We start from the raw sequence: 12,450 nt of genomic DNA, 5'->3' as shown, positions 1-12,450 counted from the left end.
GGTTTAGCGGTTAAGCGCTTGCCTGTGAAGCCTAAGGACCCCGGTTCGAGGCTCGGTTCCCCAGGTCCCACGTTAGCCAGATGCACAAGGGGGCGCACGTGTCTGGAGTTCGTTTGCAGAGGCTGGAAGCCCTGGCGCGCCCATTCTCTCTCTCTCCCTCTATCTGTCTTTCTCTGTGTGTCTGTCGCTCCAAATAAATAAATAAATAAATAAATGAAATTTAAAAAAATGTACCTAATTGGGTATGGTGGCTTTAATCCCAGCACTTGGGAGGCAGAGGTAGGAGGATCAACATGAGTTTGAGAACAGCCTGGGCTAGAGTGTGACCTTGCCTGGGGCGGGGGAGGGACAAACCTAGGTCTTCTCACCAGCTTCTTGCCCCCAAGAGTGGCTTTTTGGAGACAGTATATTGAAAGGTAAATGCAAAACAATCACCTTCACTGTTTGACTTAATCATCACAAAATGTCAACATGTCTTCTGTGATGGAGAGGAGAGCAAGAACATTATCCCAGGATTGCAAAGGCCAGGCAGGAAGTCAAGAGTCTGGAGCCTTCTTTCACTGAGCTTTGCTTTCAAAATCAAAAGTATGTGAGACTATGTGCATGTATTTGAAAAGGAATCCCAACTTGAGCTGATAAATGTTATGTCTGAATAGATGATTTTGATGGCAGAGAGACTGGATGATGACCCCCCCACTTGCTTTTAGCCTTAGATGGATGGATTTTATTACTTCCCTGGCATTGACCACGTGCTACCATTTAAACTGATGAACTGATGGATTCAAATCGTGTGCAAATGGAGCATTTTGAAATTGTAAAATGAATTGTCTTAAATCAGAGGAGCCCCTTTACCCCGCCCCCTACTGAGGATAGGAAGAGGCAGGGCCTCACAAATGCTAAGTGAGCTCTGCTCTCCAAAGCGAGCCACACTGTAACCTCCTCCCCCTTTTCAAGGCAAAGTCTCTGTGTAGGTCAGGCTGACCAGGAACTTGCAATCCTTCTGCCTCAGTCTCCCCAGTTGCTGGGATTACAGATCTGCGCTACCACAGTAGTGTCCAAATCAGATGAGTTTTCACAAACACATTAGCTAATCCCTGTAACTCATTCCACAACCAGTAGAAAATGCATCCGCCCACCAAAAAGGAAAGAAAAAAAAAAGTTCTGGTGCCTCATTCTGGTTGCTGGTTCTCCAGGGGCTGTGCTCTGATTTCTAATGACATTCATCGGTTTTCTCTGTTAAGTGGTTTAATTTGTGTGTGTGTTTGTGTGTGTGTGTATATACACACACACACAGGCTGGAGATTATATATATATATATATATACATACATACACACATACATACATACATACATACATACACATACACACATACACACACACATATATACACACAGGCCCAGCCTGGGTCAGAATGAGACCCTACCTCGAAAAACAACAACAACAAAAAAAAACTAATGGTAAAGTGTTGCAGTTTACGGAAAAATAGTTATTAAATAAACATACGGAATCGATCTTCTCTTGCTTTTAAACCTACAACTCGAACGCTGGCAGAGTAGATTTAAGGGTAGTTTAATTAACCAGGTCTGGCTCCAGGGGCAGAAAAGGGAAGCTGCACCTTTACCTGTCTTCTTCAGGGGCACTCGGGGAAGAAGTTGACAGCTCCAGTGGCCTCCGTGGTCTCCCGGGGGAGAAAGCGGCTGAACTGGCTAAGTCTGGAGCGATGACAGAACTCGCCCGGGGTCCGGGTCGGGGTTCGGGTCGGGGTCCCGGCGGTGGCGGTGGGCGTGAGCTTGAGCCAGGCGGACGTGCCCGGGCGTGGACCGCGCCTGCCTGCGCCCGACCTCCGGGGCCCCGCGTTTCCTGCGGGCTTCCTGCGGGCGGCGGGAAAGGAAAACGGGCGGAGGCGGGGCGGACCTGTCGGGGCCCAGTGATCCCCCTCCCTCCCTTCTTTCCCGTCCTCCGGGCGCCGCCTCCCGGAGCCGTACCGTCCGGGGCGGGCCGGGGCTGGCGGGCGGGCGGGCTGCGGGGCCGGCGATCGCAGTCCCGGACGCTGGATGCTCCGCTGCCCGCCGCCGCCGCCGCCGCCGCCGCCCGGTGGACCGCAGGTGAGAGAGCCGGCGCGTGCGGACGCGCGGACCGGCCTCCGGGGGGCGCTCGCGAGCCGCGCGCGCACGTGCGCCCAGGCCCACGCCCGGCCCCGCAGGCTCAGGTGGGCGGCCGCGTCCCCCCTCGCCGGGGCTGGGGTCTGCGGGTGGAGGCCCGGGAGTTGGGGGAACGGGAGGTCCGGGCGAGAGGTCTCTGAACAACAACGACAAAAAAAAAAAAGCGCCGTTTGGCATATCGATCTTTGCAAAATAAGTTTGTTTCTTCCCCAAAAAGAAGTCTTCTGCGATGCAAGCAGAATGAGGCGTAAGCTGTCCGCGCCGGTCTTCAAGAACCGGGCTCCGTGCCCACTGACCCCCGCTGGGCTGGACGCCCCTGCGTGCACTTGACCTGCAGCCTTGGGAAAGGTGAGTAGCCCCCGAGCCTCGGCAGAGTGGCCTCCCCTGAATGCATAAATAAAACCTGTTTCTTCGGATGGCTTTGGCACCGCGATTTCCTCCTTATTTAATAAGGGTTATTCTGAGATCTACACAAAAAAATGCATGTTGCGTGTAAAATCTCTTGCTCATTCTTTGGCTATTTTCTGCCCCCCCCTCCCCCTTTGACAAGGCAGTGGACATTATTAGAGTAATTCATTTTACTCTCTGGCAGCTACGGGGGGGGGGGGGAGGGTCTGTGGAAGCATTTGCTAAGCTGGTTTCAGAAGAAAAGCCATGAAGCTAAGGTTGAGTAATGAGGCAGTTATGGGGAATATTCACATGAATTCCCAGCCTCTCAGCTGGTAAATCTAGAATTCGTCTACAAACCGTTCCTTATGTGGCTTCTGGATACAAGTTGCTTCCACCCACAGCGCTAGATATCAAACTCAGGGCCTTACACACGCCCGGCAAGCGCCCTACCACTGAGCAAAAACTCAGCCCCTATACAAGTATTTTCAAGCATATTGCAAATGCGTGCCTAATTTCTTACCTTCTTGAAATGGTCCTCGGGCGAGATATTCTAAGTAATTGGTGAGAGAAATTGGGAACATATTAAAATGAAATAAGCAAGCAAGGTAGACAAACTAAGGAGGCTGATTATAGAGATATGTAATCATCTACATTATGATTTACAGGCAGGCTGTTTTTTCTATAATTCCATCTTTGTTCAGTTTTCAATATAGATTACCACACAAGTCTATGGCTGTTTTTTTAAATTAATTAATTAACTTATTTTGAGAAGGAGGCAGATAGAGAGAATGGGTATGCCAGCGCCTCTAGCCACTGCAAAACAACTCCAGACGCCATGTGCCACCTTGTGCATCTGGCTTATGTGGGCACTGGGGAATCGAATCTGGGTTCTTAGGCTTTGCAGGCAAACATCTTAACCTGAAAGCTGTCTCTCCAGTCTGGCTCTTTATTAGAAGGAAAATAATAAATCCAGTTATGATTCAAAACTTCTTTCTTAAAATGATTATCATGGAGTAGCAGGTAATTTGGAAAACAGCTCAGTTGTAGGGTTTTTAAAGCTTCTTAGTTTGGCTTACTGAGTATCCATGACAAAGGAAGCCTCAGAGATTGAAGGAGTTTTTTTTTTTTTTTTTTTTTTGGCATCCTACCAGATGAGATCTCCTCTTTTTGCCCTGGTTGATCTAGAACTCCTGGGCTCAAACCTTTCTGCTTCAGACTTCTAGAAGGTGGCAGGTGCTGGGGCGCCCCCACACGGGGCCAGAGGATGCTTCTGTAAGCCTTCCCCCTTCGTCTATGCTCAAGGAAACGACTGGGTCAAATCTATGACTTGTTCCACCAAAATAGAATTTTCTTTTTCTGTGTGCTGAGGAGGGGAGGGAGTCGGGATTGTCTGCATAATTAAACTGCAAATCTGTGCTTCCCTTTCAGGAAGTGTAATGTTTCCTTTGTTCTGCCAGGTCTTACTGAAAGAAAGCTAATAGAAACACACACGTTTCCTTTCCATTGAATTTTGGATTATTTCATTGTCTTAATTATGTAAATTTCAAGGACGTGACAGGTATTTTGAATATGATATGCTTACCTCTTAAAACTATATTAACTCTGGGACCAGGGATGTAGCCTGTATAAGGCTGTGGGGTTCAGCACCACAAAATACCTACAAATAATAGGGAATTGTAACCGTTAAGAAAATATGTATAGGAGGGCTGGGCAGGTGGCCCAGTGGTTAAAGGCGTTTCCTAACAAAGCCTCTTGGCCGGGGGTTTAATTCCCCATGCCCACCTAAAGTCAAATGAACAATTTTACACAAGTTAGCACAAATATCTATAGGCAAGAGGCCCCAGCATGCCCATATTCCCTCTCTCTCTTTCTCAAATAAATGAATAAATAAATAAATAAATAAATAATACTTTTAAAGGGGCTGGAGAGATGACTCAGCAGTTAAAGGTGCTGGCTTGCAAACCCTGGTGGCCAGGGGTCTGTTCTTCAGTACCTACATAAAGGCAGATGCACGAATTTCAGGTGCATGCATCTGGAATTCATTTGTAGTGGCAGGGGGCCCTGGCACACCCATTCCCTCTCATTTCGTTGCTCCTTCTTTGTCTCTCTGCTTGAAAATAAATTAAAATTTCTTAAAATATGTGTTGGTTATATTTAACAGACCATAGTTTGCCAGACTGCAGTATAGAAAAACCGGCTTTAAATGGCCCACGTCTTATTATGTAGTTGAGTAGTCTCGTATGTATATCAAAGGCAAGGGCCTCTTCTGTGCTTCACTCTGAACCTTAGGCCAGTAAGGTCTTCCCCGCCCTCCTTGGTGGTCTGGAAAGATTGCTGTGTGAATCATCCATCTCCTGATGCGTACCTACTACAGTGTTGGAAGACTGGCAGGAAATGATAATTATTGTTTATTTGTTTTTTTCTTTAGACTGTCTAAACAAGGGAAGCCAGGTCCTCATGGAGTTCACATTTATTTGTACTACTGAGTATCTTTTCTAAGTGTCTGATCCTTTGGATATAGTCCCTAGAAATCAAGAAACAAAGCAATCTAGATAAGCACTCTAATTTTGCAAGGAAGTGGTAATAGCTCACTTGTGACATCACATAGGGAAGATTTGGATATACATAGCACAGTGTTAATGAGTTTGGACAAACTTATTAAATTGATCTTTGTGAAACGCAAATATATAAACTATGCGAAACTGTTATTAAAATTAGTTATTGGCTTTGCTAAAAATTAAGCAAGTAAGAAACTCACTTAAGCCGGGAGTGGTGGTGCATGCCTTTAATCCCAGCACTCGTGAGGCAGAGGTAGGAGTTCAAGGCCACCCTGAGACTACGTAATGAATTTCAGGTCAGCTGTGGCTAGAGTGAGACCCTACCTCGAAAAACAAAAACAAAAATGAAAGAAAGAAAGAAAGAAATTCACTTAAGGGCTTCAAAAGTTAAAAATTAAAGATACATATGTGTGTATGTGTGTATATACATATATATACATATATATATATTTTTTTGTTTTGTTATATTTTTTTGGTTTTTAAAGGTAGGGTCTCACTCTAGCTCAGGCCGACCTGGAATTCACTATGTAGTCTCAGGGTGGTCTCGAATTTACAGCAATCCTCTTACCTCTGCCTCCCAAGGGCTAGGATTAAAGGTGTGCACTACCACGCCCGGCTTCAAAGATATATATATATATTTTAAATATTTTATGCTGGAGAAGTGGCTCAGTGGTTAAGGTGCTTGCTTGCAAAACCTAATGACCCAGGTTTATTTCCTCAGTATGCATGTAAAGTCAGATGCACAAAGTGGTACATGCATCTGGCATTTGTTTGCAGTTGCTGGAGGCCCTGACATGCCCATCCTCTCCCTCCCTCTTTCTCTCTCTGTCTCTGCTTGCAAATAAATAAATAATTTTTTTTCTCAATTTTATTAACATTTTCCATGATTATAAAAAATAACCCATGGTAATACCCTCCCTCCTCCACTTTCCCCTTTGAAATTCCATTCTCCATCATACCCCCTCCCCATCTCAATCAGTCTCTTTTATTTTGATGTCATCATCTTTTCCTCCTCTTATGATGGTCTTGTGTAGGTAGTGTCAGGCACTGTGAGATCATGGATATCCAGGCCATTTTGTGTCTGGAGGGAGCATGTTGTAAGGAGTCCTACCCTTCCTTTGGCTCTTACATTCTTTCCGCCACCTCTTCCACAATAGACCCTGAGCCTTAGAAGGTGTGATAGAGATTTACTCAGTACTCCAGTCACTTCCTTCCAGCACGTGATACCTTCTGAGTTGTCCCAAGGTCACTGCCATCTGAAAAGAGAAGATTCTCTACCCAAAGTGAGAGTAGCATTAATATAAGGGTAGGAATATTAAGAGAAGTACTTACCAGGCAGTTTGATAAGCATAGTATATACATTTATCCAGATATCAGCAGATGTTACACCCCTAGGGCTCATGACTACCCCTGTTTTAAGTTTTCAGTATCAGGGATGTATTCCCTCCCATGGAGCAGGCCTCCAATCCAATTGGAGGGCAGTTGGTTTCCACCATGACAGACGTGCCACTATTGCACCCGTTGGCTCATTTGCCCTGGCTGGACAATTATAGGGCTTGCAGTGTCCACTGTTGAGTATCTTCACTGGTGGTATCTCTTTCTCCCAGTGAACTACATGTAGAATGGCTTCTTCTAGCTTTCTGTCAGCTGGTCTACATGGAGGAGGTTATCAGCTCAGTTCCAGCAGTATTTCTCAGTGGCCTTGTAGCCCAAGTATGTGGAGTATTCAGCAATAGGGTCTTACCATCTATTCCTGGTGGGAAACCACAGACCTCCCTGGCCAACAACTCACTGGGAGGTATCCCATCCCTGGCACTGAAAAATTTCTAGCATGTTTGTTTTGTTTTTTTGAGGTAGGGTCTGACTTTAGCCCAGGCTGACCTGGAAGTCACTATTTAGTCCCAGGGTGGTCTCAAACTCACGGCAATCCTCCTACCTCTGCCTCCTGACTGCTGGAATTAAAGGCATGCGCCACCACGCCTGGCAATAAAAATAATTTTTAAAAAATGTTTTGGGCCTGGAGAGATGGCTTAGCACCTAAGGTGCTTGCCTGCAAAACCGAAAGGCCCAGGTTCATTTTTTCAGTACCCATGTAAGCCAGATGCACAAGGTGGTGCATGCTTCTGGAGTTTGTTTGCAATGGCTAGAGGCCCTGGTGTGCCCATTCTCTCTCTCACACACACACATAAATAAATAAATAAATAAAAATATTTTTATTTATTTGAGAGAGGCAAAGAGAAAGAAGAAGAAAGAGTGAGCATAGATGTATTAGGGCCTCCTGCCACTGCAAATGAACTCCAGAACTCCAGAGGCATGCTCCACTTTGTGCATCTGACTTTCCATATACGCTGGGAACTGAACCAGGGCTGTCAGGCTTTGCAAGCAAGTGCCTTTAACCATCGAACCATTTTATCATCCCATTTAAAAAATATGTTTACTTATTTGAAAGAGAGAGAGGAGCAGAGCCAGACAGAAAGTGACTATATATATATTTTTTTTTCGAGGTAAGGTCTCGCTCTAGCCCAGGCTGACCTGGAATTTACTACATAGGCTCAAGGTGGCTTCAAATTCACAGCAATCCTCCTACCTCTGCCTCCAACTGCTGGTATTAAAGGTTTTGCACCACCATATTTAGCTACTTTTGATTTTTTTTTTAAAAAATGTTGATTTTTATTTATTTATTTGAGAGTGACAGACAGAGAAAGAGGCAAAGAGAGAGAGAGAGAGAGAGAGAATGGGTGTGCCAGGGCTTCCAGCCACTGCAAAAAACTCCAGATGCATGTGCCCCCTTGTGCATCTGGCTAACATGGGTCCTGGGGAATCGAGCCTCGACCGGGGTCCTTAGGCTTCACAGGCAAGCGCTTAACCACTAAGACATCTCTCAAGCCCTACTTTTGATATTTTTTAAAAGATATCTTAACACCAGGTGTCCATGAATGTTCTTAGACAGGTAAGCTATCCTGGGACCAAAGGGATTTCTATAATTACAGGCAATGGTCCTAGAGAAAATCAGTGTCTTCTAATTTTCCTTCAATGTTCTGTAAGACATTTGACTAATTAAAATAACTATTAAAAGCTGGGCTTAGTGGCGCATGCCTTTAATCCCAGCACTCATGAGGCAGAGTGAGGAGGGTTGCCATGAGTTCGAGGCCACCCTGAGACTACATAGTGGGTTCTAGGTCAGCCTGGGCCAGAACGAGCCCCTACCTCAAAACAAAACAAAACAAAACAAAACTTAATTCTATAAATGAATGAATGCCATTTATTAATTTTGTGATTTTAAGAATCATTGAATGGAGTTGGCTATTTTTGTACTTTTTTATTTTAGGTGGTTTTGAAAAAAAAATCATCACTCTTTGGATGTGAGAAAGGACATGAGGAGACTAAGGACTTGGGATTTTACTGATCAGAATGAAACCAATGTTGAAAGACTTTTCAAATCTACTCTTGGTGATGCTCTGTGACTATGGTGAGTATTGTGAACATGTTTAGTGCTGTCGTGATCCATATATAGATATGTATATATGTATGGATGATGTATATAAAATTATTTTTGTTTATTTTTATTTATTTATTTATTTGAGAATGACAGACAGGAAGAGAAAGAGGCAGATGGAGAGACAGGGAGAGAACAGGCGCGCCAGGGCCTCCAGCCACTGCAAAAGAACTCCAGACGCGTGTGCCCCCTTGTGCATCTGGCTAACGTGGGCCCTGGGGAATTGAGCCTCAAACCAGGGCCTTTAGGCTTCACAGGCAAGCACTTAACTGCTAAGCCATCTCTCCAACCCTATAAAATTATTTTTCAAGCTAACTTCATTTTTTTTTCAAACTAAAAAGGTTTCTACAGCTCCTTCCATCCATCTAGAATCATGTCCTACCCAGCCATGGGCCGGCTGATAGTAGCATTGCCGAATTCTGCCTCTATTGATGTGTGTTTGGATCACATTCAAAGCGGGAACAAGGATTCCTGTGTGTCTGTGTTCTTTGTACTTTTCACTTCAGCCGCTTTGTTAAGTCTCTTTTTATGATTGATATTAACTGAATGATACTTGGGAGACCAGCAGTCATCTGTCCTAGGGAGGCCAATAGCAGTTTCTCTAATGCCGTTAAAATTGCCAAGCACAAGCCCAGTTATTTCAAAAGTGTTCATTCTATTATGGATGACCCTTGTTGCTTAGAGAAAAGCATTTCTCAGCCATCTGAAAATTTCTTCTATGTATAAGCTGAGAACATTGATTTCCTTACTGGTAAAAATGCCCAAGCTTGAATATGAGATATTAATAACTTTGAAGAGAATTTGGGCTCTAACATCTTAAATAGTTAGAGCAGTTTATATCATACCATTTAAATGAAGCTGCCTCTAACTTTGATGTATATCCATTTCTCCCAAATACTTAAGTTCCAGAATATGATAAAATTGGAAATATGAGATACTTGATTTTTAGCTTGAGCATTATCAGCTGTTATTCCATCTTCATAGGCATTCATTGCAGACATATACTAAATGTTGTGAACTCAGAGTATTTATCACCAATTCATTGTTTTATATTTTTTAAAATTTTATTTATTTATTTGCAAGCAGAGAGAGATAGAAGAGAGACAGACACAGAGAGAATGGGCACACCAGGGCCTCCAGCCACTGCAAACCAACTCCAGATACATGTGCCCCTTGTGCATCTGGCTAATGTGGGTCCCGGGGAATCATACCTGGGTCCTTTGGCTTTGCAGGCAGATGCCTTAACCACTAAGCCACCTCTCCAGCCCCCAATTTATTCTTTTAAACAAGAGCATCATTTTACATAATCCTTGGCTCAGTTCCACCTTCTGCAGTATCTGAGATGCTGTTTTTATCTGTTACACAGTTAGTGCTGCTAAAATGCACCTTTTTTCAAATGACCATTTCATTGCAGTCCTTGGGGAAGCTGAGTATCTCCTCCTGGCAGAGCCGGGGCATGTAGCGCTAAGCAACGACACGGTGTCTGTGGAGTTCCAGTTTTTTGACGATGCCAATGGCACGCTGAGGAATGTGTCCGTTCTGCTGTTGGAGGCCAATACCAATCAGACTGTCACCACCAAGCACCTCCTTACCAACCAGTCCCGGGGAACACTGGAGTTTGAGTGTTTCTATTTCAAAGAGGCTGGGGACTACTGGTTCAGGATGACTCCAGAAGTGACGGACAATAACACTCAAGACCCCTGGTGGGAGAAAAGTGCCTTTCTGAAGGTGGAATGGCCTGTCTTCCACGTTGACTTGAATAGGACAGGCAACAGGGCAGAAGGCACCTTCCAAGTGGGCCTTTTCACCGCTCAATCTCTCTGCCAGTTTCCTGTGGACAAGCCTGACATGTGGGTGGACGTTGTCTTTACTAACAGTCTTCCTGAGACAAGAACAAGTCCGGGGAAGCCCCTGGAAGTCAGAACTAGCAAAAGGACGGAGCTCAGTCAAGGGCAGTGGGTTGAGTTTGGCTGTGCCCCCGCGGGGCCAGAAGCCTACGTCACGGTGGTGCTGAAGCTGTTTGGCCAAGACTCGATCATCACTTCCACGGGACCCATCGACCTGGCGCAGAAATTCGGGTATAAACTGGTGATGGCACGGGAAGTCAAGTGCGAGTCTGGGGTGGAGGTGACGGTGTTGCCCCCTCCGTGCGTCTTTGTCCAAGGAGCGGTTGCTGTTTTCCGGGAAGCCCCCCGACACCTGGGGGAGAGGACTGTTCAGCTGGCCGAAAACAGCCTGCCCCTGGGAGAGAGCAGAACAGTGTTTAACTGCACTTTGTTTGACATGGGGAAGAATAAGTACTGCTTTAACTTCGGGGCTTCGAGGAGAAGCCGCTTTCCTGCAAAGGAAAAGGAGTGCATGGTAATTCAGAGAAGCATAGGTGGGTATTGCGATTTTTAAACAATCTAAAGCCCAAACGAATGCCTTCTTGTAATCAAAATTACTTCACCTTTAGGTGAACTGGACTATCATTTAAATGGCTTATTTCTCATCTCCGCTAATTAGCATCCTCATCCTTATTTGACAAGCTGAGAGTATATTTATCCTTCAGCATCCATGGGAGACTGGTTTTAGGGTCTCTGGGATACCAGAATGGTGTAGTGTTCACACAGATCTGTGTACACCTTCCCTTATGCCCTACCTCATGTCTAGGTTACTTATAATACCCAATGCAACGTAAATGCTATGGAAGTGGTTATAATACTGCATTGTTTAGGGAACAGTGACAAACAGTTCTCTTTCCTGACCCTGGTCAGATGCAGGTTTTTTTCCTGACTGCTTTTCATCCATGGATAATTGAGTCTATAGGGTATGGATTTTGGGGATGTGGAAATCTGTGTGTGTGTGGGTGTGTTTTGTAACAACCATCTTGGTAATCAAACCCACTTACTTAACCTCTTTAGGTCTCAGTTTCCCCTCTGTAAGGTCGGGACAATAGAAGTACATACCTCATAGACTTGCAGGGATTGAATGAAATAAGCATAACATTCTTAGTACGAAGTTTTGCTTGTAGGAAGTACTCAGTAAATGCTAGCAGTTATGTGAGACAATGTGTATCTAAAATGATATTATCTTATCTTATAGAAAGTCCACGGGCTGGAGAGATGGCTTAGCAGTTAAGGCGCCTGCCTGTGAAGCCTTAGGACCTGTGTTTGACTCTCCAGAGCCCACATAAGCCAGATGCACAAGGTGACGCAAGCACAAGGTGGCACATGTGTCTGGAGTTTGATTTCAGTGTCTGGAGGCCCTGGCGTGTCAGTTCTCTCTCTCTCTCTCTCTTGTCACATACACATTTTAAAAAAGAAAGTTCATGATGGAGATGTCAAGTTCAGAGCTAAATTTCAAGTTCTTTTCTGCAACCTCTGTGTTTTCTGCTGATCATGTGTCTTTTCTCTGCTCACTCATTATGGGAAGGAAGGCTCTATACTGATTGCTAGCAATGTATTCAGGTGCTGTGTCCTCTGTGTAATGCCCTGCCTACTCACTACAAGGTGGGGTTACAACATTGCCATCCATCCCCCCATACTGTTATAGCTTTTCAATGTTTCGTTTATTTTTATTAATTTTTAAAAAATATTCTGTAGCCGGGCGTGGTGGCGCACGCCTTTAATCCCAGCACTCGGGAGGCAGAGGTAGGAGGATCGCCATGAGTTCAAGGCCACCCTGAGACTACAGAGCTAATTCCAGGTCAGCCTGGACCAGAGTGAGACCCTACCTTGAAAAACCAAAAGAAAAAAAAAAAAAAATATATATATATATATATATATGATGTATTTATTTGCGAGAGAAAGAGGAAGAGGCAGATAGAAAGAGAGAATGGGCGCGCCAGGGCTTCCAGCCAC

At 44.9% G+C, this 12,450-nt stretch overlaps 1 protein-coding gene across 1 annotated transcript in view; it reads left to right on the top strand.

Moving 5' to 3' along the window:
* Positions 1 to 2,027: 2,027 nt before the first annotated feature.
* Positions 2,028 to 12,450, top strand: part of Thsd1 (thrombospondin type 1 domain containing 1) — a 30,991-nt gene continuing 20,568 nt past the window's right edge. Inside the window, exons 1-4 of the mRNA XM_045155443.1 lie at positions 2,028 to 2,107; positions 2,382 to 2,512; positions 8,441 to 8,581; positions 10,023 to 10,988. Of these exons, the coding sequence (XP_045011378.1) occupies positions 8,524 to 8,581; positions 10,023 to 10,988 (1,024 nt within the window). The 5' untranslated portion in view covers positions 2,028 to 2,107; positions 2,382 to 2,512; positions 8,441 to 8,523. The remainder of the gene's footprint in view (positions 2,108 to 2,381; positions 2,513 to 8,440; positions 8,582 to 10,022; positions 10,989 to 12,450) is intronic.

Source organism: Jaculus jaculus, chromosome 7 (assembly GCF_020740685.1).
Source record: "Jaculus jaculus isolate mJacJac1 chromosome 7, mJacJac1.mat.Y.cur, whole genome shotgun sequence".
Lineage (NCBI taxonomy): Eukaryota > Metazoa > Chordata > Mammalia > Rodentia > Dipodidae > Jaculus > Jaculus jaculus.
Note: the sequence above shows the minus strand (reverse complement) of the source record. Positions and strands in the feature narration are given on the sequence as shown.